Genomic DNA, 26594 nt, shown 5'->3' on the forward strand with positions numbered 1-26594 from the left:
GGGCAGGCCCTACGAGGAGAGGCTACAGGACCTGAACCTGTTCAGCCTCCAGAAGAGAAGGCTGAGGGGGGATCTTGTGGCCTGTTACAAACTAGTCTGAGGGGACCAGCAGGCATTGGGGGAGTCCCTGTTGCCCTGAGCACTGCCAGGAGTGACCAGGAATAATGGTCACAAGCTGGTAGAGGGTAAATTCAGATTAGACATCAGGAGGTGCTACTTCATGGGCAGGGCAGCTAGGATCTGGAACCAGCTTCCAAGAGAAGTGGTGCTGGCTCCTACCTTGGAGGTCTTTAAAACACCTTGCTAGGGTCGTTTGACCCCAGTATTCTTTCCTGCCGTGGCAGGGGGTCAGACTTGATGATCTGCTCATGTCCCTTCCGACCCTACTAACTATGAAACTATGATTTCAAATAAAAAATGTGTCCCCTTTTGTTCCATTTTCCCTTTACAAGCCTTGTAGGAGAAGGAGCAGGGAACTGTAATGCTCCAGCAACCCTGCCCGTCTACTCCCTTTCCCCCAACCTCTACCCCATCTCCACCTCCCCTGTCTTACTGTGGGAGCTCCCTCCCATTTCCTTGTCCCCAGAGATGCCCTACTCGTTCTGGCAATAGGCCAATCCAGCAGCATTACCTGGTCTCTTAGAGGTGGGCTAGGATATACCAAAGTTAATATCATTGTCCTGGACCTTAAGAGTAGGCATTAAAAGAGCCTATTGGCATAGAAGCAATACTGCTTATGTACAAAGTAAACCCACCAAAACCCCTGTGGGAGACAGAAGTTTGAATCTCTCTCAGTATTCCTAGGTGGTCTTTGTAACATAACAGGTCAGGCGTGCCCTTTAAATACCCAAAGTTCTTGACCAACAGAGTATAGGAGTACACATTTTAGGAAAGCCAGTAGTCTGGGCTACAAGGAAGCCACTTGCTGAGGTTTGTTTATAAACTGTGTGTGTGTGTGTGTGTGTGTGTGTGTATGTAATTCATGTGGACACACACAGTAGTGTGTATATACATACATACATACATACATACATACATATATATATATATATAAAAAAAAATTAAAATATTCAGAGTGTGTGTGTACAAACAAAAACAGCCTCTCTCCTTCCAACCAGGTCATGTCCCCAACATTATCTTTTTGACAGTCAGAATCTGAAATTCAGTAGAACCTGAAATACCCTGAAAAGCCAGGGGAAGAGATGCACTGATTTTTTTTTCCTTGGAACATTTTATGTAAACTTCACGTGACCTTTGGATCCCCCAAGAACATCCCAACAGTGTGTCCTGCTCATGTCCATTGTATACTTATGTACAGAATCCCTAGTACTGTCAATCTGGTACCTTTATCGGCACTAGCTTTACTTCAGGCATGTTTTATGGGAGGAAGCCACTTTGCACTGCTATACAAAATACCTCAGAAGCATCACGTACTGTATACCAGATAAGTTATTGGGTGTGAAGGTGTACAATATAGTCTGTGCTACATCAAGGAAGGTTTATGTTATGCTAAAGTTTGTTTATGAAGTGTTTGTGTATGTGTACATAATGCAAATGCACACACACACACATTGAACATTATATATATATTAAAGTATTCAGGCGTGTGTGCATGTGATGTGTCCAGGTACACAATGGTTATGAGCAGAACACATTGTTGGGATAATCTTAGATGTTCCAAATGTCACATGAAGTTTACATAAAATGCTACAAAACAAAAGCCTGACTCTGAAGCATCCATCCCTGAGGCACAGGGTCTTCCAGGGTATTTCAGGTTGTGTCACTGACTGCCAGAAAGATAATGTTGGGGGTGTAACTGGGTTGGAAGGAGAGAAGTTGTTTTTGTTTGTGTTGTGTTTTGCCTTTTAACCCAACTTGCTTTGATTAAACAGAGTAGCTGGATGACTTGACCACAAGATCCACTTGGGTACTGCTCAGACTGACGTACTTGAGGTGCAGATGGGCTATTTAAAAGTTAAATCATCCCCAGTTAGCAATAGCCGAGTTGTTCAGCGTTCCCTTGTCTTGTGGTTTGCCCACCAGGGGTTTCAGAATGCAAATATAAAAAAGAAGCAAATTTGGAGTGGGTGTAAATGGAAGTCACTCTGACGTATCAGCTGATGAGCTGGGCTGGAGGTCTATGATCTTTATAATTGAACCTCTCTATTCATGGCCTTTACACACTGCACCTATGGACAATCACTTGCTTTATTGTGTACTGAATCAAGAGATCACTTATTACTACAGTCCTGTGCAAACTAGTATTAACCTTGTTGTTCAGAAACATAACATACTTTGTTTCACTTTGCTGTCTCCCCCATTTTCTAGTATTTGGCAAAGAGTCTGGGTCTGGATTCAGTTGACTTTGGCTACCTTCAGACAATCTTTGGTGTGCTCCAACTTCTGGGAGGTCCTGTTTTTGGAAGGTAACCCCTCATGACCCCTTCATTTGCATGCATGATCAGATTTTTTTTTAATAAATATACTTTTATTTCTAGTTCAAGTTCTTGGGGAAATATGTTTTTGAGGAGCCATCTGGGCTATAGAAAATAAGTCTATAATTAAAAAAATATTGTGATAGTTAGCCAGATCATTTATCTCTAATTTTGATTATTATTTAAACTCAGGCAGCAGGCTTACTAAGGACAAAAAGGCTAGAGCATCTCTTCCCCACAGAGCTTGCAATTTAATGCCTTAATCCTGCAAACATTTACAAATGTGAGTAACTTGATATATGTCAGCAGGGTGGGGAAACCCAGAAGAAGAGAGTAATATGGCATTTTTTTAGTATTATCTAAGTAGAGCTATTTGATACTCCTCATGGGAATCGTAGGATTTCCGTGCCTGACTCTGACCTTATTCACACTGGCTTTGCATGATCTCAGTGCAGCTGACATCAGCAGAGTTGCTCCTGACTTATGCTGATGTCAGCAAGATACAGTTTAGTACCTCTTTGTTGAAGGTCTGTCTATACCACTTCTGGAGCAAGCCCAGCAACACCACAGGAAACAAGCCTCACCCAAACCCACATATCAAGCAATATTAGCAGCTTAGAGCATCTCAGTTTCAACCACTACTTTGTGTCCAGGCTCCTGAGGCAGGGGAAAATAGTCCTTCTCCCTCTTCTTTATGGCAGTCCAAAATCTGAAATTTTTTTATCATATTCTCCCTCTCCACTCCACTTCATCTTCTTTTCTCCCAACTAGATGTACCTAGCTCTCTTAACCTTTTCTTGTATAGTGCTATAGTGCAGCATCCTACATACTGGGGGCACCTACACCTGCAATTGATGTGAAACAATAAATTCTGGAGCAGTTTGAGCCAAAGTAAATTACTCCTGGGCACAGCATCTTCACGTGCACCTGGGGCAGAAGCAATTTGAGCCAGGGCAAAATAGGCCCAGCCTGGCAGGAGGCATGGGGAGTCAGCCCCAGGATCTGGGTGGTGGCATTGGGTGGCAGAGGGGCTGGCTGGGGCACACAGGTGCTAAAAGCTAAAAGGCAGTAGGCAGGACTCTGGCCTCCAGCTGGCTGGGCAGACCTAGCACAATTTACACCCATGGTCAGCGTTTACAAGTGTGTTTAATCTCAGTCAATTATCCCAACATAAGATAGTACTGTCCCTAACTGTCCCTGGCAGTCTCGCTCTCATTCTCTGCTTCTGAATTCTAGTGTTCTACCTGGACAGTCATCAAGCCAAGAGCATGTTGAATATCAAAGTAGACAACCACATCCTTCCCCATGAGCACACTTCAACCCACCTAGGAGTCACATTTAAACCATTCCCTTATTTAGAAAGATCACATTCAAAAGGTCAACAATAAAGTCTCTACACAGGTAGCTATCTTAGCCAGCACAACATGGGGTGCCAACTTTAAAGTGCTCAGAACCACTGTACTTGTGACAGTCTGACATAATATGTCCCAACAGAATATCATGCTCCTGTTGGGTCCAGAAGTTGTCACACTAAAAAGCGGTAGTAACAGTGCTCTGAGACTTATAACAGGTTGCACAGCTTACACACTCATAGATGTACTCCCTGTATTCTCGGCCATTAGACAGTGATATAGGAAGACAGACCCTAACATCATAACTGGCAATAGAAACAAGAGATGATGAAAATCACCTATGCCATCAACTGTTAACTGAAGGCCTAAATAGATGAAGGCTTAAAAGTCATAAACCATTTGTACACAAAGCCCCCAGGCTCCTGGAAGAGATTGAGGATGCTGAAACAAACCTATGGGCAGCAACAGGGTGTGCCAACTGCTGGGAAAGTCAGGTCTATTCCAACAGTGTTTTATACCAACACCAAACCTCATGGGGCACAACCTTGACAGTGAAGTGTGGGTCAAGCTGAACAGGCTGAGATCTGGATATGGATGCCTCAGAACAACACTTCATAAGACAAACATCTTGGACAGCCCCCTGTGTGAATGTGGTGTCCAACAAACAGCACAGCAGTTAATTGAAAGCTGCAATCTTTCCAAATGTCCAGATGGGGCAGATGGAATCTGCACATTGAGAGAGAATACCAGACAGTGGCTCATAGACCTGGAAGTTGATATTTGACACCATGTGAAAAAGAAGAAACCACCATAAGTACGCTCTAAACATTTTAAAGATAAGCCACTCAGAAGGTGTTCCAGGGTATTGTTTGAATGGTCTCAGCTTAGAGTGACTGTGTCAGTTTCAGCCCAAGCACAGAGCCCCAGAGAAGCAGATTTGGGCTGAAACTGACCCAGCTGCATGGAGAGCTGCTTAACAGCTGCAGCACCCTGGAGCTGGGGAAAACATGCTTTCCCCACCCTGGCCAGGGCTGCTCCTATATATCCATCCACGGACATGGAGGCAAGACTCCCAGCCAGCATGACCTCTGATGCCCCTAACCCCACTCCCCCCTCTAACCCAATCCGAATTCACTGAGATGCATGCAAGATTTTAGTCCTTTAAAACAAATCTTTTTATCACTTCTTTCTCTTTATTTCCTTCCCCGCCCCCCCCAGCATAGAGTCCTAGCTCCTGTCCACTCCCCTGCTCTCCAGCCCTCTAGTGGCAAGTCACAGTCACACAGGTCTGAAAAGCCAGGGTCTACCTGAGACTGCTCCAAAAATGCCACAATTTTATGACATCATAATATTGCTCAGATTTCTTATGTTATACAGGCAACCTGGGCCAAAGGCCTAGTATAGTAGGATTGCATTGGGTAACATGTTCTAATAGCATGCTAGTAAATCCTAGGCTAGACAGTGCATCAGGCTTCTCACAAGGCAATGTTTTTCAAATGCTCAGCATACACAATCATAGAAGTGGTTTTGGAAAGCCTCAGCACCCATCATGGTGAGCTCCTTTTGAAAATGTGACTCCAGTTTTGGGTGCTGAGCACTTCTGAAAATTTGAGCAGCATTCCTCAGGGAAGGGAAGAAAGAGAGGAGTATATGTCCATGTGTAGAGTTGGCTGGAATAACTGTACAGTGTTGCCAGGCTGGGCATATTCATTTCATAACTGCTAAATAGTTCCACTTCTGAATTTGCTGCATAATTTTCCATCCCAGGTTTGCTGACCGGTTTGGTGCTCGGGCTGCATTAATGCTTTCATCCTTCGCTGGATTTGTCTTATTCCTGCTGCTGTCTGTCTCCACCAGCATCCCAGTTCTCTTTCTGTCCAGAATTCCAGCCATATTCATGCATGGTCTTCCAGGTAATACTAACCTGTGTTCCTAAAGCTACTTGTTTTCATTTTCCTCCTAGGAAATAAGTTTTACCCTCCCTCCCCCTTCAACATATCCCCTTCCTCTGCAGGCTGATACATAGACATGACCCTCCCCTTTCCTCTTCTCTTTTTTTCCCCACCTAGGCCCTCTCTAAAGGAGAAGCTTACAAGCTATTCTGCTGCCTACCTACCTGACTCATCCTTTAAAAAATGTAGCCCCTCCAACCCACTCCTTCATGATCCCTGAGCTGCTGTGCTTCAACTTAGCCTTCTTGTCAAGGAGAAGAGAGTACTTGGACAAGTCTATTCTTTTTCTCTCTCCATATGGGCTGGAAAGAGAAGTCAGAAGTTCCCAGGCTGCACTTAGTGATACTTGCTGTAGTTAAATGTGTCTTTCCAAGCCCTGATTTTTTATGGGGTTATGAACTGTGTCTTTTAATTCATTCAAATGAATAACCATAATCAATAAAATAAACTGGGGCAGGAGGGGCTTTGAGTGAAGTGCAGCTATTTCAGGCTTCTCAGCTGCATTCACTCAATCAGGAGCTTCCCCAGGGTAACTTATTTTGCAACATGTGCTACTCAACTTGTTGCTTTTCATCATAAATAAGCAGTTGGACACATACTGCACATGAGTAGAGTGCCATCGCTATCCTCCATTTCACTCTGGCTCCAGCTGTTACTTGACTTTTTTCTAAAAACAACCAACACACCAAACCCCCAGCTGGAGCACATGTGCACGTGCATCACCAGCAGTGTGGGGAGGGGGACATGAACAAAGACTTACTTTCTAACATGAGTTACATTATACTGGTCTAAAACATTGGGTGGTAAATTCTGCGAGTAGCTGATTTGTAAAAGGTTCTTGTGCCTCTCCTGGCTAATAGACTTGTCACTTGGTCCTTTAGCTTAAGCAGTAAAAACTTGGGCTCTCTGATCAAGAGGTTCTTGGGTTTGGCTCCCATCCTGTGGCCCTCACATGAGGATCTGGCTCAGGGTTTCAGTTGATGTGTATCGCAGGAAGTGCTTCCTGCCAGTGCTCTGTCCCTTGCATTAGTGAAAGACCTTCTCAAAGAGTGTGTTCCCTGATCAGAAGCTATGTTTTTTCAGTGGAATGTTTCTCATCAACTGTTTCCTTTGATACCTTCTGTAGGTGCCCAGATGGTCATTACAGATCTGACTCCTCCTCCTCAGCGTGCAGACGCATTAGGGAAGCTTGGACTTTGTTTTGGGGTAGGAATGATCATTGGATCCTCACTGGGTGGAACTCTTGCCACAAAATTTGGGTGAGTGATCAAGCTGTGCACTGACTTCTATCCTGTGGTGAAAACAGTTGGCTGAAGGATGTGGTTTTTGCTCTCTCCAGCATTTGAAAATGTCAGTGTTTTAACTCCTTCCTTGCTCTTCAGAGCATGCTTTGCCATTTTTGGCTGATGGTGACTGATCCTGTGACTAAATCAGCCCATTGCATGAATTCAACCTGCCACAAATTTGCACTCCAATTCACTGGCCAGGGAGTGACAGAATTAATTGCATTGCAAATTTGTCCTTGGTCTCACTGGAATGCTGTCTGCTTCCAGTTGACCCTAACTTGGAATTTACACTTGGTCATGGGCTGAGGAATTGCTCAGCTTCTTTAAGTCTACTTGTGCCATGCTGCAGACACACAGGGATCCTTCAAGAATTTGGCCCCTGGTCATTTGGGCTATGACATGTAAGTATTTTCACCCTTAAATAAGTGTAATATAAAATCCCTGTTTCTTCAGGCTGAGCTCATATCTGTGTCTAAAGTGGTTTAAAAGCAGCCATAATTATAAAGCTAAATTAAAAGCTCCAAGGATCCAAGTCTAGGCTCTAGTCCAGATGATGTCCCAATTCCCTTCACAACTGGAAATGGAAGGTGCTGTGGAACAGCTCGGCACTGGTATTAACTGCTGCTCAGAGGTGTATCAGGGCAGGTCTGCACCCGGGGCAGCTGCCAACACCTGGGGCAGTGTTGGCTCCTGCTATGTCAGTTGTGGCAGAGCAGTGAGCTGGCAGTGCTTTTGTGCTTGCCCTCACAAAGGCAGCACTTGGGGCTGCTGCCTTGGTCATGCCCTATTAGGCACACTACTGCTGCTACTTTGAAACATGGATCCAGCTTGAAATCAAGCAGTGTGTAGCTCACAGGACATTGGGGTTTAAGGAATGTTCAGTGTAGAATGGGACAAGAGGGAAAAGTTGATGGGGCAGATGGGTGGGGGTGGAGATGGACAAATGAGGCTGTCTGACCCCACCAAAACCAGGATGAATGAGCCAAGCACTAACTTGCCAAGTATAGTCATTCCCTGGATGCTTTCTAGAGCTTTGGGGAAACATAAGGGGCTGTTTTCCTCTTTGCTTGAGCCTCTGCACGTGCTGCAAGAGAAATGAAAATCCTGATTTTATTGAGTTTGGTCTCAGTTCAGTTCCCAGCATGCAATAAAATCAGCATAACATGTGCAGTATGTCAGAGAGGAATTTTATACCCTGGTTCAAGCAAACACATGGTCGTGACCTTCCTGGAAGAAATGCCTTTATTTCTGTGATTGTTAGCTAAATGTGAGTGAAAGGGCATTTATTCTGTCCTTTTTACCTTTCCTTGGTATTTTGACCCCAAAATTTTAGATGAGTTGGGAATGACCTCAGCTCTTTAAAACTTGCAAATTGTATGATGGTGCCAAACTTCCTGCTGAAGATAGGTTTACAGCACATCACTTCATTGTGCTGATAAGCCCAAAGAGGCTATTTAGGCAGTAAAAAATAGGAGAACGTTTTAAACTGACATATGCTGGATTTTAATAAAATCTCAAAGAAATGGACAGGGAAACTAAAGTATTGGTAGGTAGCTAATGATGTCAAGTGGTGGAAAAGTGACTATCAGAGAAAAGTTTTGTCAGTCTCCAGCGTTCTGAGTCCCCATTGTCTCTTGGAGATCAAGATTTGCTGAGTAGTTATAGCAGTTCATGTTTTCTTGATCAGACTTCAGCATGCAAGTGTCATCTCTTTGATTTTTGGTCTTTTGTCATATTCAGGCAAGTCAGCTTCTTTACAAGGATTGCCATCTGAGTTCTATAGTAACAGCATCTTTATACATGCCTTAAAACGGATTATGCTATACAGCATCTAACATCGGGATGTCCTGAACTCTGGCGAGGAGCTGTGGCAGTACAAACAATAAATAAGAAGCAGTGCAAAGCTTTTCACATTGTGGGAGATTCATGTCACCAGCCACAGTGTTAAATCAGGATGGTCTGTCTACCATAACCATGGGGAGATGAAGGAAGATAGGAGTGAAAACACTTTTTCAAAATACATGGGGGTTAGTACTTTATTAGACAATAAAATTGATATAGATCAGGTCTCCCAAGTGTTCAGTGTCATAGCTTTTTCCCAAGTTTGTCTAGAGATAGAGAAGAAGAGATGTCCAGTGATTAGGGCCCGAGCCTAGGAGCTTATATTGATTTCCTACTTCTGTCACAGACATGAACAACTGGTGTCTCCCGAGACTGGCGAAGCACCATGGTGGCTAGCGGGGACCTCCCACAGGTGCTGGCAGTGGTGGCAGTGAGCGGGGACTGCCCGCAGATGCTGGTGGCGGTGTCAACAGGGAGGGAGGGGGTGGCAAACAACAACCCCCTGCAAACGCTGGTGGCAGTTTTGAGGGGGAGATGTCAGGGGGCAAGTGGTGACTGCTCGCAGAAGCTGGTGGCGGCTTTGGTGACGGCCAGTCTCAGGGAGGGCATGTGCCCCCCACCCCGTGCTGCCTCTATGCGCTGCCTATAGTCACAGATTTCCCGTATGACTCTTGGTCAGACAACAGGTCTCTCTGCCTCAGTTTCACTATTTATAAAATGACGATAATACCCTTTCCATCTCTTCTAGGAGTGTTGGTACTATAGATGTATCAGTGGTTTTAAGGGATTCTCATACTATTGTAAGAGATGTCATATAAATCAGTCTTTTAAATAGAAAAATACTTCTGAATCTTTATCTGTATTTCCCTTCTCCATCTATTATGCATTTCCCCGTAGCATAGCCTTCCACAATTCCCAAAGAAAAAAAAAACTGGCAGTTTACAGGCCCTGCATAACTCTTACCAGCATGCTTTGTTATGGGAGGTTGATTGCTAGGCCTCCTTTTGCTTGGATTCTTGTATTGGTACAATCTTGCCATATACCTGTAACCATAGCTAAGAGCCAATTTCCTGATCTTGTCCAGAAAACACATTGCTGCAATTTGGTAATGCTTTGAAAAGGAGAGAGAATTTTTACTTCTCTCAGGAGGCACAATGGCACAAGTTTCCATGATTCTGCTGCTTGCTAATATTTTTTAAACACTGTACGTAGTAAAAATTAATGTGAAAGGCAAGGATTTTTGTGGGTGGCAACTTTTATTGAACTAGTTTCATAGCTGGGAGGGATTTAAACAAACTTTTAGACACAAAGTATCCTTCCTCATGCTCTCCCAGTTATGGGACTGGTCCAATAATAGATATCACCTACAAAAATCCTTGCCTCTTGCACATTTCCTGGACCGTCAGAGCTATGACATCCCTCCAGCACTACCACAATGTAAAATCTAATGCTATTTAAGAACACTCAGTGATAGAAATCAAAATTATTTAATAATCTTTTGTGTCCAGTAGATGTCACTGTTCACCCACAGCCATTCTTGATGTGGTTTCCTTGTCTATGTTGATGCAGATTTGTTGTTTCATAGTGATGTATCATAGCATCATTTAATTAAATATTAAACTATTCAATTTAAAAGGCATCTTCATGAAGTTCATGCAGTTCTTCAGAATATTACCAGGGCAACAGTGTTGGGATGATGGTGAAGCCATGATAGCCCAGGAAATATGTGAGAGGCAAGAATGTTTGTAGGTGATATCTCTTATTGGACCAACTGCATGGTTGGGATAGATTTAGGTTGCGTACACACATTCAAATAAAGTAGGAGAATTCTCCCGGGTTTGTTGCCCTGGTAGAGAAATTTACCCAGAGTCATGTATACAGACATTTGAATACTACGGCTGTGAAGAGTGGAGAGCTTGCAGTGCTGATACTGTGCAGCCAGGAGGGGCTCTGTGCACACAATGCATGCTCTCCAAGTTCCCTTAGTCTGCCTGGCAACAGATGACAGGAAGGCATAGGGCAACCCTGACTGGCTGACCTATACTGCCCCTGCTCAGCCTGCCGCACAGTGTGGAGATTGTGAAGGAGGCATGTTTTACTCCCTGCTGGAGCAGCAGAGTCCAGCAAGCAACACACTGTCTCCTTGGGGAGACCAGGGGGAGGTGGGAGAGGAGATGCTAGAGATCTGTGTTCTCTTCTGAGAGAAGCCACAGCATGTTCACACATTTGCCCTCCCAAGAGAAACTCTCCTGGAAGTGATCTAACCCTGGTCATTCACAGGTTATTTTTCTCCTGGAGCAGCCATTTTTACTCTGGGAGAAACAGCCTGAACATTTATACACTCATTGTTTCTTCTGCGAGGGCAGTGACTCCCCCAGGAGAAATTGAATATCTGCATGAAGCCACAGGCTTTCACCGTGACAGGATTTAATTTGATTCATGGTAGTCTGTGCTTATCATTTAGCACTTGATATTTAAAGATGTTATTTAGCATAAGCTATTGGTCAGCAGTAATATGGTTAACTTAAATGAAAACTGGGAAATCCTTGTATAGTATGTGTCTAGTTCTGTGTGATGAGGTGTCAGTACATATGTCATAGTTTTAAAGAGTTTTATATGGATGTTTTCACTAAATGTTGTAATTTCCTTACTTCATAAACATTAATTGTGAAAGATTGCCACAGAGTCTCAGCTTAGCCACAGTGGCTCTGGGTCCTGTGCCTATGTTTTAGCAGGTTGCCAAATTCAGCATGGATTGGGATTTATAGACTATTAGGTTCTTTGCTTTGCGTTTCTGTCACCCCAGCATTTTCCTGACATTGCAGACACTGTTGAATATTGTTGAACTGTGACTCCTGTCACTGTAGAAGATGGGAAGGCTCTTATATACTATGCTGCATTTTGTCTGTTTGTCCAAGTTTTAAAATGTGCAGTGCTTTTCATTAACATGTCAATATCAATATCAGCCACTGGTTTGAATGCTTCCATAATTCCATACCAGCTGCTAACCCACGTACTACAGAGCAGAGGAGATGCAACACGAAGCTGTAGGGTTGTTGGTTGTAGCTGTGCTGGTCTAAAGCAGCGGTGGGCAAAATGCAGCCCATGGGCCAGATGCGGCCTGCCAAGCCATTCTATCTGGCCTGCAGGGCCCCTAAAAAATTTAGAAAATTAATATTTATCTGCCCCTGGCTGCCTGTCATGCAGCCCTCTATGGCTTGCCAAAACTCAGTAAGCGGCCCTCCACCCAAAATAATTGCCCACACCTGGTCTAAGGACATAGGCAGGCAAGGTTCCTTTGGTAGATGTGATATCTTTTATTAGACCACTAAATAGTTGGGAAAAAGTCCTTTGCAAGCTTCCAGGCCTGGCAAAGTGTGTTTGTGCCCGAAAGCTTGCAAAGGATTTTTTCCTAACTATTTAGTTGGTCTAATAAAATATATCGCAACATGAAGCTGTGACTTTTATGTCAGAAGACATGTTGATGGTGATGCACGCTAGATGGTGCTGCTGCTTTGGGAAGACTAAAGGAACAATGCTTTTGTCAATGTGGCTTGTCACAGAGAGGGGGCGGTTCTAGGAGTGTTCTGTTTTGATTCCCTTTCATCTCTTTCTGCATCTAAGAGGGGAGTCCTAAAACCTGTTCCTGTTCTTTGCTCTAACATGCCCCCTTAGGTAGACTTCCAAACTCATTTGGCCAGTAATGGGATGATTTTAAAAAGAGAACTTGGGTGCCCAATTTGAGATGCTTGCAAGGGGTCTGATAATTAGACAAGGGCTACTCATATTGGGCTTGGAATATCACTCATAGCCTCTGAAAAATATTTGGCCCTTGCATTTTCCACACTTAATCCTAACAGAGGTGAAAGGTAATCTTGGGGAAGTCCTGGCACCAATTCTTTTAAAATGGCTTAGCTTTGAATTTTAGTACTCAAGGTGGTGGTTTCACCTCTGTCCTGAAGACAGCAGCTTTGGCTTACAGTTCATTCTTGACCTCTGGCTGCTCCCCAGCTTCTGTGTGGGAACATGCTAGCAGGAAACTACCACTCCTAATGCCATGACTTCTCATAGTAGGAGATGCCATGACATTGGGAATGTTAGTTTGACTTTATAACAGCAGATTCAGTGCCAGAGAAGGCTATCAGAAGTTTGAAGACTGGAGTCTTCCTTCTAGTTTACAGAATATCTGTATCTTAGAATCAGACTTCTGCTATAAACATGTGGTAGACTAGTCTTCATGCTCATTCAAGAGCTGTTCCTTCCAGTGGGATTGACATTAACCACTGACTGTGGTGATGAATTTTGCCATGCAAATTTTGTTCCCTGGAAATCAGGGAAAAGCCATCATAGGTCACCAAACAGACTTCAAAGGGTCATCAGGAAGATCTGCTACACTGGGATCAGCCTAGAGGTAAAAGACTCCTCATTACATTACAAGGAAACAAAGCTCTTCACTTGCATGAAAATATCTTCATACTATTAAGTCCAAGAGTTCTTCTGCACTAGCAGTAAGGGCATGGCACCTGCCAAATACTTATGGTACAATCTGCCATCCTAAAGCCGTCAGATCCATATGAGAATGCCCCAGTTGTACTTTGATTTGCATAGTTGCTTTAAAACTTTTTCATGGGCCTTCACTTCTCACAGAAAAAATTGCCCATTCACTGACTGTGGAGGAAAAAACTTTGCTGTGATGTCACTGAAGAAGAATGCAGCTAGAGATTTCTGTCCAGTCTGCATTTCCTGTCCCTCCCCCAAACTTGGGCAATGTTCTGTCTTGTTGTTTACAATATTATTCATATTTTTGTGGTGGTCAAATAGTTGTGTTCTGGGGAGGGAGATGGAAATGACTGGCTCCATTCCTCAGCCAAAGTAGTTTTGAGATAGTATAAATGTGCTTCTGAAAGCACCTTACAAAATAATCCCTCTGTCTTTGCAATGTCCCTGTGAGATATGGAACTATTTATTAAGCCCGGGTAGCAGATGGCACAAGGGAGGTGTAGAAGCTTGTTGACTGATTTTGTTCCAAGTCACCCAAATTTCTCTCTACAAAATGCTGCAATATTTTTCCTTATTGTCCAAACTTTGTGTAAATCTGTAGCAAAGGATCTGTGACCATTAGAGATCAAGTGATGGTTTTCCAGTGTTGTGTGGATCTAACTATAGTAACTTAAGAGAAATGTTGCTGTTAGGCTCTTTTGCATGTTGTATCAATTTGCTGTAGATCTCGCCCATAGCATGGTATTCATCCACGCATATGCAAAAGAATGAAGTGTGACATTCATTACAGCACCCAGCAACACTGCAGAGCAGTTTGCCACAGAAAGCAAAGCACATTCTGTTCACTGGAAACAGGGAGAGGACTGCTTCTGTAATGGAATGAATGAAACCTTTCAAAAGTGAAGTGGTCTTTTAAATGGTGCCATGGGGAGGCCAGCTTCTCAGCCAGTGAAAATAAGTATGGCCTGCTCTTGCTCCCTGGTGACCCTAGGTACTCCCCACAGTCTGGAAGCAGCCACAGGGTGGAGAGACTAGATTTGGTGAGCCTGTTTATCACTGCCACTGTCCCCAGCCAAGCCCGGCACCTGACACTGCCAGCAGAACTGACCCTGGGGGGATGCGGGGCCCAGGGCAAATCAGCCTGTGCAGGGCCCCCTTAACACTGCGTGGGACTATGGTACCCACACAAAGTTTGGGGGGGTCTCTGTGCTTCTTCTGCGGCATGAGCCTGAGCCGCCAGCTGCAAACAGGCCCCATGGAAGGTGCCACAGCCACTCCACCTGGCTCCATAGGAGTCCCCCCACCCCAAAGCATGGGGCCTGGGGTGGTCTCCACGATTCACCATATTCTAGGGACGGCTCTGACTGCCAGTTACCAAAGTCTTTGGCTGGAGTGGGGCAGGAAGAGCCCCGGGTCTCCCCTGCCCCTGGGTCAGCTAGGGACAGTGGTGCCAGTGGTTGGGTCTCCCCTTCTTACACCCAGAGCTACTCTTGCTGGAGAGAGTGACAGGAGAATGGGAGGCCAGGTTGTGTACTGGAGGGGAGGGGGCTCTGAGAGCAGTGTAGGGGGGTCTCAACTGGTTTGGGGACTGTGACAGCTAACAGGCACTCTGCCTGTTCCTGGAAACCCCTTGCCCATCAGAGTCACTTGCTCATCTTGCCTCCTATTTCACCTGCCATGTCTTGGTCTTTCTAAGTTGTATGTTTGGAGAGCTACTAGCAGAGGTGGGGTAGTCTTGCTGGGTGTGGCATCCCCAGGTCTTATGGAGAAATGGTTCCAGACTTCCTGTCTTTCGGTCTTCCAGCCTCCGTAAACTTTGTTGGGGTCTCAGCCTTCCTGGCCTTGGCCCCCTTTTTCTCTGGTTGGGCCCCCTAACTTGGGTCCACTGTTCTGTCCCCAGTTCCTGGGCCCCCAGTCCACTCTCTTGTGACCTGATCTCAATTCCAGGTAGCCAGGCTTACCAAATCTAGTCTCTCCACCCTGTGACTGGACCTAATATACCTGCAGGTACTCTGTGACTCCTCCTCCCCTTTTAGTGACTGCCTTATGGCTGGATCAATTTTACAATAAACAAAAAAGAATTAAGCATCCGCTTAGAAACAGAAATTCCTTTCCCCTCATTTACAACATGAAGCACAACCAAAACAGAAAGCAAAAGCGATAACCCTTCCGACTGTAGTTTCTCTTTGAGTACTCAAACGTCATCAGTAGTCTGCCGTGCCCTGCCAGGTGGTCTCACTCTCATTCTCTGCTTCTGAATTCTAGTGTTCTGGCTTCTCATGCCCTGAGCTACAGCATCTCCCTCCTTCTTCAGTGGTTGTGAGGCCTCCTCCCATATGGATAGTCTTCCCCATCTTCCTCTTCCAGTCTTCTGGCAGGGGTTTAAGTATACAGGCATCCTTCCCCCTTTTCCACAGCTTGCCTTTGATCACCTGTTAATAAGCTACTAATCACTTAATTTATGGGCCATTAATGCCACTCTGCTGCTCCTTTCTTAAAGCATCAGGACCTTGCTTCCTAGCATGGGTATCCTTCTCACCCTCTTTCTTCTGGACTACTCTGACTCCTGCCCCTCCATCTCTCTCTCTCCCGCCTGGGTTCAGTAACAGGGAAAGTCCCCCATTATAGGACTCTAGAAAGTCCCCGACCACTGCTGCCATGGCATGGTCTGCCCACGAGATGGGGAAAGGGCTGCAATCCCTATGTAGCACTTGCAGCATCTCCTGCACTCCCGTTTTCAAATTCCTAGATCCACCCATGGTAGGACCTTGCTGGTACTCAGTGCATGATCTGGCCCAGGACTCTTTCACAATATCTGTGAACAATCACAAACCCAGCTTCACGTTCATAGATTCTTTTCATTTTAGTGTATCCATTTTTTCATACCATCTTTTCCAGGTCACCTACCTGCTCAATGAAAAGTATGTAAAACCAAGTTATAAACACCTAAATGGGTCAGGATGTTTTAGTGTCATAAACTCTGTTTTCAATGCTGTTAATTTAGTGGGAAGAAAAGAGGCTGGGTTAGTTTCCAAAGGGGAGTAATTAACTTGCATAGTGTAATGGTGTGGACTTCATTCTTTCTTCTGGGACTAATGTCAATTTGCCTGCTGTTAGCTAGGCCATAATGGAGGCTCTGCTGTGTGATCCCACACTTTACCTGGCTTCTAAGGGGAGGAAGAGGAGGAGCTTTCATTTTTGCCACTCGATTTTAAATTTAAATCTCTGGGAACAGTAATTCTTTGAATCTGGGATTCTGGTCACTGAATCTTTTTAGTCTCTTATTTATTGTTAGTAGAATGAGTTTCGGGTAGTGGTAGGAAGTGGCGGGGGGGTGTATGCATGTTTTGTTGTACTATTCTTCCTCACCGGGAAAAGTGGCGTTGTCTTGCCTGAAGCAGAGCATTGCATTTTTTTTTCCACCACCTGATGGAACAGTGTCTCCTGCGGGGAATATTTCAGCATTTCCCGTTGCTTCTCTTACGGACTTGCAGAATGGAACAGTTGTGGGTTTTAATAGGGATGCATATACTGGAAGCGAGGGTCAGAACATGGTAAAGGGCTGTGGGCCTGCACTCGGTTGCTACACAATGCCTGCTATTCTGATGACTGGAATCTCGCACGCTGTCTTCCAGTAGAAGCTCTGGCAAGTCTCAGCCTGAGATGATGATGATTTGCCAAGGCGCTTGCGTTGGTGACCACTGACACAAATATTCCTTTGTTCTATATGTCGAGCAGCTTTGGAGAGTGAGGTCGTTGTAGCTGATGTCCAGCCCGCTGGACTGGCCTGGCCTCTCAGCACAGCCTGTCATAGGAGTTCCTGTTCCGCGCTGTTGCAGTAGAATAGGGGAGGGAATAATGGGTCATTTGTCAAGTGGAGTTATCAGATGAGAGTTGGAATAGAGGCAAATTAACTCTTTCAAAACGTTTGTGAAGGAGGGGCAGGTTGATTTTGACTGGCTGGCTAGAACAAGCAGGACCTGCAAAAGTACAATTATTTGGACCCAGGTGCTAGCATTTCCTCCCTCACTTCCCTCCCTTCCCTCCCCGCTGCCTGGTAGTGATTTAATTCCTAGAGATCATGGGATCATGGTACCTGGGCCGCCTGGGAGGGGGTGGGCACAAATTGGGGCAACTGCCCTGGGTCCTGCACTTTGGGGGGGCCTCACAGATCCGGGCCAGCTTCATATCTAGTTGCTTGCCACCCCACTCCCCTGCATCTGGGCCCTGCACAGCCTGATACAACCATGCCTGGAGGGCCTGCATCAATCCTGGTCTCCTTGGGAAAGAAGATGTGAAGAATAGTATCAGTGCCTCATGCCTGAGGATGTAGAAGAAAAATGGTGCCAGTGCTGGCTTTTCTGGGGAGCAGTAAATGTCTTTGTTTTGAAAAACCTTGCTAATTGTTATGGCCGGACTTATCCCCAGCAAAAGTGGCTTGAGGGAAAGTTAGAGAGGGAACTCTCAAAGAGCCTCCTTCTTCCCTCAAATCCTTACGCTCAAGGACAATGTCGCTTGGTATATATAAGGACTGTGCAGGAAGGCAAGAGTGCTGTTGAATAGTTGAAATCCTGTGACTCTTGGTGTCTAGCAGCCCTTTGGGGACGTATCAGAAGCTGCCTGTTTCCTCTTTAAAGTCTCCATTTCTCTCACAGTGACACATTACACTCTGACTGTGTCAAGGACTCTTTGGGGATTTCCTGCTTTCTCTCCAGCCTGCAGCACCTGCTGGCACCCGCCCCTCCCTGTTTGATGAATATGGTATTTCAGATAAGCATTTCCTCTTTCCAGGGCACTGCACCTCATGAATGAGGCTTAAGTGCAAGATAAGAGACTGCTTCTTTCATTCATAAAAAAGTAACACTCCCTTGTTGGCTCTTTGAAATCATACAATGGAAAACCAGGTGCAGTGCCTCCAGAAGCACAGCACCTTGCCCTTAAACAGAGCAGACAATGCTTCAGATGCCACTTATGTTTCTTTAAGAATCTTCCCTATTTCTGCCAAGTATTTATTTTTTTAGTCCCATCGCTCTCTTTGATATGGTATAGTATGATTCCACTTTATTTTATATAGCATCTGTCTGACTGTACCCTAACGATGTACTAAATCAGTGAGTCTCAACCAGGGTGTCATGAGATCCTTTCAGGGGTGCCATGGGGTGCCTCACTGTGAGGTTTGCAAACGTATTTCACAAGATAAACCCAGAGATTCCAAATAGAAACCCACAGTTGTGCACTTTCTGCTTTCTTTGCAACAGAAAAGCTGCGCTATTATTGTCTGCACTCCAAAAAAAGAGTGAAAACTAAGAGCTGGTATTTTCTGAGGGATGCCTCGAGTCTGTCCATGGGAGCCTAGAGTCTGAAAAAGGTGAGAATCACTGGATTAGATACTGTCAAGTAATCCTGATCACAGCAGCTCAGAGGAAGGAATTAAGAGGCTGTAGGCAGGGTCGGGGAATGGAAGTAAAATAGAGATGAATTTGCAACATTTTGGATACCAATCTAATTTCAGCCCCCCACGACCTTACAGGTGTTCAGTTTCCGAGTTTGGTTTAGGGGCTCGTGTGTTTGGGGGAAAAGAGATCATCCACTCAGATACATTAATAGCCTAGGGCTTCAGAGAGAACCAGTGTCAGAACTGGGATTACAGCACAGGAGTTCACAGTACTGAATCACACCACTGCTTTGGCCACGTATCATGTGTCTGTGGGGTGGAATGACCTGCTTGAACTAGTGCTGCAGGAATCTGCCATGCTGAGCCTGCAGAGTGCGTGGGTTTTCAGGCATATGTTTTCTTTTGTTAGCTTTGATGTGACCTTGACCTGCTAGCAGGTGGGAGCCAAACACAGCATGTAGGGAGATAGGAACAAGCCAGCTGCTCCTTTATGTGGCTGGCTTTCCTCTGCTGTTCAGGCTCTAGGGACAGAACGTACTAAAGTAGGAGTGGCCAACCTGTGGCATGAATGCCACTGGCAGCCTCTGTACATAATACCTAGATCAGGGAGGGAACAGGCAGCACATTAGCTGGTAGGGCAGGAAGCAATTAAGCAGGGAGTACTGAGTAGGGAGCCGAAAGCAGAGCAACAGATAGGGAAGGGGATCAGAGTGGTATTCAGGGAGGGTGTAGGGCTAATTGGTTCCATGCCTGCCATAAATGTTAGCCCCCACTGCACTAAAATGTGACTGTCTTGGCTTCCCTTTTATGCTTGAAAACTAGCTCAGACCATGTTTTACACCTTTGGATCCAACAGTAGTACATATTAGTAGGTAACATATATGAAAATTAAAAAGCTGTGAGGTGAGTCCCCAGCATGGCAAATTCCAGCCTCAACTCCTGGAACACCAGAACCTCAGTGCTGCAAAGCTGTCTGCTGGGTTGTTAGCAAGTGTAGGCCGTGATGTGCATTTAACATCACATGGTCCATCAAGGCCGTGCAATATGCTGCGATTAGACAAGTTTCAGCCAATCTTCTAGGCTAGGATTAGCATGCTGGCTGCAATTACAGCAGAGGAAGGATGCTTGGGAAATGAAATGGGGACTCTTCCAGAAATTAATGGGGAAGAAAAAAATCCCAAGCCTATGCAGTGGGACAGGAAAGTCCTGCTCTCAAGGCAGGGAGGGTGAGATGCCTGTATCCAGAAAGTGAGGGGGTGGAGCATGTGTGTAGCTTTTTTCTTTTTTTTTTTCCTTTTAAACACTTTACTGATTAAAAGCCAGTCAGTAGATTACCAGTAGTTTCTTAGGTTACCTGTACTAAGTAGTCATGAAATTTAAATACCCTCCACTTAATCTTTGAAAACACAGCAGCTCCTGGAGGTATTATCAGTCACTCTTGAATGTTTTTTTCTATAGAAATTCTGCCAGACTAGATTGATAGAAGGCAGTAGTTTTACACAGTCAGGCTAGGTGTCAGTGGAAAAAGCTAGAACCCTGGAAATAATTAAACTATTATGTCACTTCAGCATACTTCCAAAAGCTGGGACTGTTTTGGGAGGAGCCAAAGGACTTGAGGCTGGGCTCTGGCCCAGTGCCAATGGGAGTAGCATCTGAGGGCAGGGTTTGGACCCTGATGTGCAGGTGAGATAATACCGCAGCATCTACTTATAGAGTCATAGAGAAGTATTCATGAATCACTGGAGCTTCATCTGGCCTTCCCAGTAATGGGAAATTCCATGACTGAACGGCAGTTATGGCATTGCTATGGGTGAAAATACTGGAGGGGAGGCCAAGAGTGGGGGGAATACTGTTAGCCCAAAATAGGAAGGAAGGGTAGGCTTGTGGTTAAGGCTCTGGCCTGGGACTTGAGAGATTTTACTGTAGTTCCCAGCTCTGCCACAGACTTCCTGCATTATCAGGGTCAGTCTCATCATCTCTTGATGCCTCAGTCCCTATCTGTAAAATGGGGATAGTGGGGTTCTCTTTCTCCAACCCTTTGTCTGACTTGTCTGTTTAGATAGTAAACCACTGGGGGAGGAGGGAGGTTGGATCCTCCAATGTGTATGTAGATAATTAACACTTCTGGGGAAAAGTTGCATGTTGAAGAGGAACTCTTCAAGGTGAGTATTTGGGATTGGAGCCCTGGGTATCAATCTTTTCCAGCACTTCTGTCCTGCAACCCAGTCTTCCACTTCTACATCCACACAAACTTCTTGCCCTCTTCAGTTCCCAGGTGGAAACCACACTGTTTGAAAAGGGTGTATAAAGAAGACTGAGAGCTGGGCAACTTCATCATGAACTATACCCAGTTAACAGGGTTCAGCACAGGTTTGCATTTCAACACAGTTGCTCTATGAACAATTTCTATTGACCAGCGCACCAACCTTTCAGACCTGCATATAGCAAGAGTATGAGAGAAGCATCTGGGCAGTGAATGCCTCCTACAAGCCAGCAGGCCAAAGTGGTTTTTGACTAGTCATCTCCATGCTAACTAGACTGAAGTGCTTGTTAAGCTTGTCTTTCCCTAGCTAGTGATGTGTCTCAGCAATTGCAAGGGGGGAAGGAGTTGGGGGAGGGGAGAGTTTTTGAAGTGAAATGTTCTTTATAGTATTTGAGTTTCAAAGACTTGCACTCCTTGAGCCCGTTCCTGTTCTGTGCTGGGCAGGTAGGCTGGAGGAATAGAGGGAAGGAAACCTCTTCTCTTCCTCTGCTGTTTCCCCCTGCCCAAGGACACTCACAAAGCAGCAAGACCAGATTCCAATCTAATAAGTGTGCTAGAGCAGCCATGGTCCCAGGATATGGCAAGCCAGTAGCTAATATCTTCTAGCAGGGGGCATGCTGTTCCATCTCCTGTGCTCCTTCTGGTGTCTTGTCCTACATTAGCAAGACAAATCTCAAACTCTTCCCCTCACTGCCAAGATGAGTGCAAGAGTCTGCCCCTAACCAAGATCTTGTGCTGTATTGGAAATGGCTGCTGCCTTAGCCTCAGGCATTGCCCTAGTTTGTAAGGAAGACTTCAAACTGCAAGTGACCTGGTACTTCATAGACATAGTAAAAGGCATGGGCAGCTAGTAAAGCAGTGGAACAAGTTACCCAGAGAGGTTGTGGAATCTCCATCCTTGGAGGTTTGTTAAAACCTGGCTAGACAAAGCCTCTGGGATGCTCTAGCTGGGGATGGTCCTGCTTTGAGCAGGGGGTTGGACTAGATGACATCCTGAGGTCCCTTCCAACCCTCATTTTCTATGATTCAACTTAGATAGAAAACAAAAGGCTCCCAAGGGAGGAAATAGCACAAAGAAGGGAAGGGTTGGGCTGCTGATGATGTAAGAAAAGGAGTGGAGTGATTATAGGATTATAGCAAATTCCCTCTTCACATAGTGTTCTTGTGCCCAGGGCCTTCCCTCTTTCATAATTGTAACTACCTCCCATGTGAGTGCCCCATGAGGCCTCCGTCTCCTCCAAATCCCTGGGTGGAAAACCCTTTTCCTTATGAAATCTTCTTCCACTGCCAGTGCTGTCCTCACAGTGTCTGCAAAGTGAAACCATTTGTGACACAGAGGGCGTGTCTACATGTTGCCATATGGTGATGTTGTTACTGCACCATGCTTTAGTACTTCATTTTGGAAGTACTAAAACATGGTGCAGTAACCACCTATACTGTGCCATACGGGTGGCACACACTTAAATTTCCCTGCTATATCGCTGTAGTGGCATGCTATAAGCTAGCAATTACATGTAGACCCACTTAATCGCTACGTTGCTATAGCATGCCATACAGCAACATAGCACATCGCTACATCGCTGTAGGGTGATGTGCAGATGCACTCAGAGCTAGCTTCTCCATTCATTAGGTATTACGCACCCTTGTGATTCTCTAAATAAAGGCAGGGACTGGGATTCCCTGAAGTGACTGGTGGCTAGGGGTGCCTCTGCTTCTGGATGTCCAACTTGAATCATTTTAAAGGGACTTGATTTTCAAAAAGTCGGTGCTCACACTGTCTGAAAATTAACCCCCCTTCAGATATCTTTAGGTATCTACAGTTAGGGGCCAAAAACCTCTAAGTACTTTGAAAAGAGTCGGCTAGTTTTATAGCATCTTTTGCTTTTATGTGTAATATTCCTTTATTCCAAAGGAATACTCTGGGAGCATGTCTACATGAGATGCTTACTGCACAGTAACCTAATAACACTGCACATTAGCATGCTGGTCAAAACCTGTGTTAATACACTACTGTGCAGTAAGCATCACAAAAAACTGTGCTGGTGCTACTGTGCAGTATTGCAAGTTACTGTGCATTTAGCAAGTACTAACTTAAATGTACAGTAACTAACATACATTAATGAACATGTAGATGTGCCCTGTGTATGTGTGTTAACACCTTTTTTGAGCCTATACACATTATTAGCTTTCTCAGTCCCATTTAATATTTCCTTATTTTCTAATGCCCTTGACTAAAATACTTGGACTGGATTGGAATCAATACAGAACTTTGCTTTAAAGTTTTTTTTAAATCTGCTTTGTTTAATTTTTTTTCAAAATTTGACTTTTCCCACCCTTTTTTTTACCCTTGTATATCTGATCTAAAGTTCACTGCAGTCAATGGAAGTGTTTCTTTTAACCTGAGTGTACTTGAAAGGTGCCTGTACATAAGCTGTAATTACAGCACATCAAAGCACCCTCCCGGCTTGTGTACAGACCAGCTTTAAAGACCACTCAAGTCAAAAGAAACACTCCTGTAATTACAGTGCGTTAGAGTAGACTCGATTAATCGCGTCTGCTGGAGTGTAGTAATTACTGCGCTCCAGCCAGCCTTCACGTCTCATGTATCAGCATCCCCGCCCTTCAAAATGGCAGCAGGGACACTTTAACTAAAGCTCACTGGACAAGTTTTAGGTAAAGCAGTCCTGCCATCATTTTAAAGCATGGGGACACTGATACATGAGACAGTCCACGTGCTTTAATTAGACCAGCTGAGAAATTATGAGAAGCAGATTTTATGCTTCAGGTCTTAAAGTTAGTACCCTTCAGGAAAAAAACTGTCCCGACTTGCAGAATTCTGGATCTGATTTGATGCATCCTTGGTTGTTGGCATTTTTCTCCCTTTTGTCTTAACATATACATAGCATGGAATGACAGCTGCAAGGTCAAAGAAGAGGCAATCCTTTATGACAGATCCTTTCTATTATGATACAGCACAAATTCCAGTTTTGCTTCTTGTGGTAGGGGGACCCTTACTTCTAAAAGAGTTGTTAGGTAAAAAAAGGAAAAGAAACCTTCAAGGCAATAAAAGGATCTTGTGGCATCATGCAACAGGTTCACACCTTGGTGGTTAATGAAACTCATACAAAGATGAACTTCTGTTGCATAAGGCTGCATGAGCTATTGTGCCCTGTTGGTCAAGTCTGGTTTTTCATCTACACTTTCAAAAGTTGCATTATTTCATTTTATTCACCTGGATACTGCACAGCAGTGATTTTCCATTTGCCATCTGCAGTTGTCTAAAGATCCTCAAAAGACTTTTCTGTGTATCTACAGAGGGCTTGATTTTTTTTTTCTGAACATGGGTTGAATGCTGTTAGATAAGGATCTAAAATAACTAGAGACAAAGGATGATTTTTTTTCTAAGCTTGGCCCATTGTGGTTTTGAGTAGCAGTGGTGTTAAAATGGTCCACGTGCTTCATAAAACTGCATGCCCAATGTTGATTATCACAACAACTGTCATGTGCAAGCACTTACACTGCAAATCCCAATTTCATATTCATAAACTTGTGCCAATTTATGCTTTTCAAAATGAATGGGGAAGATGGAGTCCTGTCCAGTAGAGTCCATTGAGAAATAGAAAAAAGCGGGGGAAAAAGAAGGAAGAGAAAGAGGCTGGTCACTAGGAAGCCTTACCTCAATGTAACAGGACCCAGGGTCAGATGGTATTTAAAAAATTGCCAGAATCGCCACTAAGAACAGTAAGACCTGACCTTAATATACAGACAAATCTATTCTACAGCTGTCTGGGTCATACTTTACCCAGGACCTTGATAACATTTTGGCTGCAAGTTAGGACCCTTCTTCATATTACATTTATGCCGTGATTAATGTGCTGTGCCATGAGGCTCCTAGAGGAGGTTACTAAAGGCACTCCCAATACCTGTGGTTTAAAGTCCCCAGAGGGAGCTGCTAGGCATGGGTTTTAAACTCCCTGGAGAGAAGTCCTGGAATGGCCCAGGAGAGCCCAGGGTCATGAGACTGCAGGCACCTGGCTTTCAACTTGCCAGTGCAGAAGGAGCCTAAGATCATGAGCTCAGGCTCCCCCTACACTAGCAAATAGAAAGGGGCATGATTGAGATCTGATCCCTGATCCCAGTATTGCACCACCTGCCCTGTATGTGTGGCATGGCAGGAGGCATGATTATTGGGATTGTATCCCATAGCACCTTTAAATGAACATGTGCTGGGGCCTCAGTCAGTACCGTGTGAAAAGTAAATCTCTAAGGATTTAAAATACAATACTAAATGGGCACTGAAGCAATTAGATGACAGACCTTGATGTTTTCTAGCCCTGGATCATGATCTATTTTTGGACTTTGGAAATGAGCCATCCAAGTGCAAATATTTAGCCAGGCACTGAAAGCTCTCTGGAATGCAAGACACGCCTGTGACCAGGGCAGGTTTTGGTGGCTGCTATGCTGGTATTTATTTGAGACAAGTGCCTTGATTGTTAGCATAAAATCTAAAACGCAGAAGAAAAGGAAATAAATGAGGTGTTGCTTAAGACTCAGCCACACACATTCCATTGGCTTCCATGTTGGACATGAAGGAAAAAAGAAGTCAATCTACTGATGTTACAGTTGTCTTGCACAAAGTCTAGTGAGCATCCCCTGTCTACCATTGCTTTTGGATATGTGTGCTTGGAAGTCATTCAGCTCTAGTATAGGGCTGTGTATGAGAGTCAAGGTTCAAACTACAGGTATGAGGGCTGGGTTTCACCCTTTGCTTGGGGCAGTTATTTTTCTTTCTATATCAATTGTGCAGACTTCTTTACTTAAGCACTCTGAGCCCCTGGAACTATTATTTCCCCACCAACCTTGTATATGGTAGTTTGTACCAAAACCAGTGTTTAGTGTTTCTCTATCCCAATCTTGAAATTGGCTGTAAGATGTATCCCATGCTTCCTTGTACCATATGCAACAGAGCCCTTCTAGGAATCACTTTGTAGATCACTTATCTTCTAACTAGTCCTGAGACCAGAAGTCACTGGGCCAGAAATCACTGATGGTGCCCAGTGCACCATTGAGTGATTGTTGCACTGGTGCATAGCATCTGTGGATCCTTTGGCATGATAGATTTTTATATGATTGCAGCACAAGTTTTGGGATAGGTGAGCAGGAAGATTTCATGACCAATACTTAGGTAATGTATGCTGCTATGGGCTTCAGTGGTGATACTCACTGGGTATGTCTACACATGCACCCCACTCTGCAGTTGGTATTATGCAGTCTTTTATTACTGGCTTTAGCTGTCATTTAGCACTTGCTTTAAATGACTGCAGCACCCACCAGCTACTGCACGATAGTGGTAGCATCACAGTTTGTACCTGCCTATGCTACGTTGCTGTAGTAATGAGCTACATTGCTCACTACAGCAATGTAGCATCTCGTGTAGCCACATCCACTGGGTGTGTCTACATGTGCAGTTAATGGGCTTGAATTTTCTGCACAGAAAATTCAGGCACATTAAACTGCAACCCCCCATACATCTGAACTTGTGCCCATCAGGAGTACCTATATCTACAGG

General features: G+C 44.7%; 1 protein-coding gene across 3 annotated transcripts in view; it reads left to right on the forward strand.

The window, feature by feature from the left end:
• Nucleotides 1-26594, forward strand: part of SLC22A18 (solute carrier family 22 member 18) — a 100224-nt gene that overhangs the window by 4343 nt on the left and 69287 nt on the right. For all 3 annotated transcript variants that reach the window (XM_019552193.1, XM_019552192.1, XM_019552191.1), the window contains exons 3-5: nt 2329-2426; nt 5555-5700; nt 6866-6998. In XM_019552193.1, the coding sequence (XP_019407738.1) occupies nt 2329-2426; nt 5555-5700; nt 6866-6998 (377 nt within the window). The remainder of the gene's footprint in view (nt 1-2328; nt 2427-5554; nt 5701-6865; nt 6999-26594) is intronic.

This window comes from Crocodylus porosus, unplaced genomic scaffold (assembly GCF_001723895.1).
Source record: "Crocodylus porosus isolate Cpor-Errol unplaced genomic scaffold, CroPor_comp1, whole genome shotgun sequence".
NCBI lineage: Eukaryota > Metazoa > Chordata > Crocodylia > Crocodylidae > Crocodylus > Crocodylus porosus.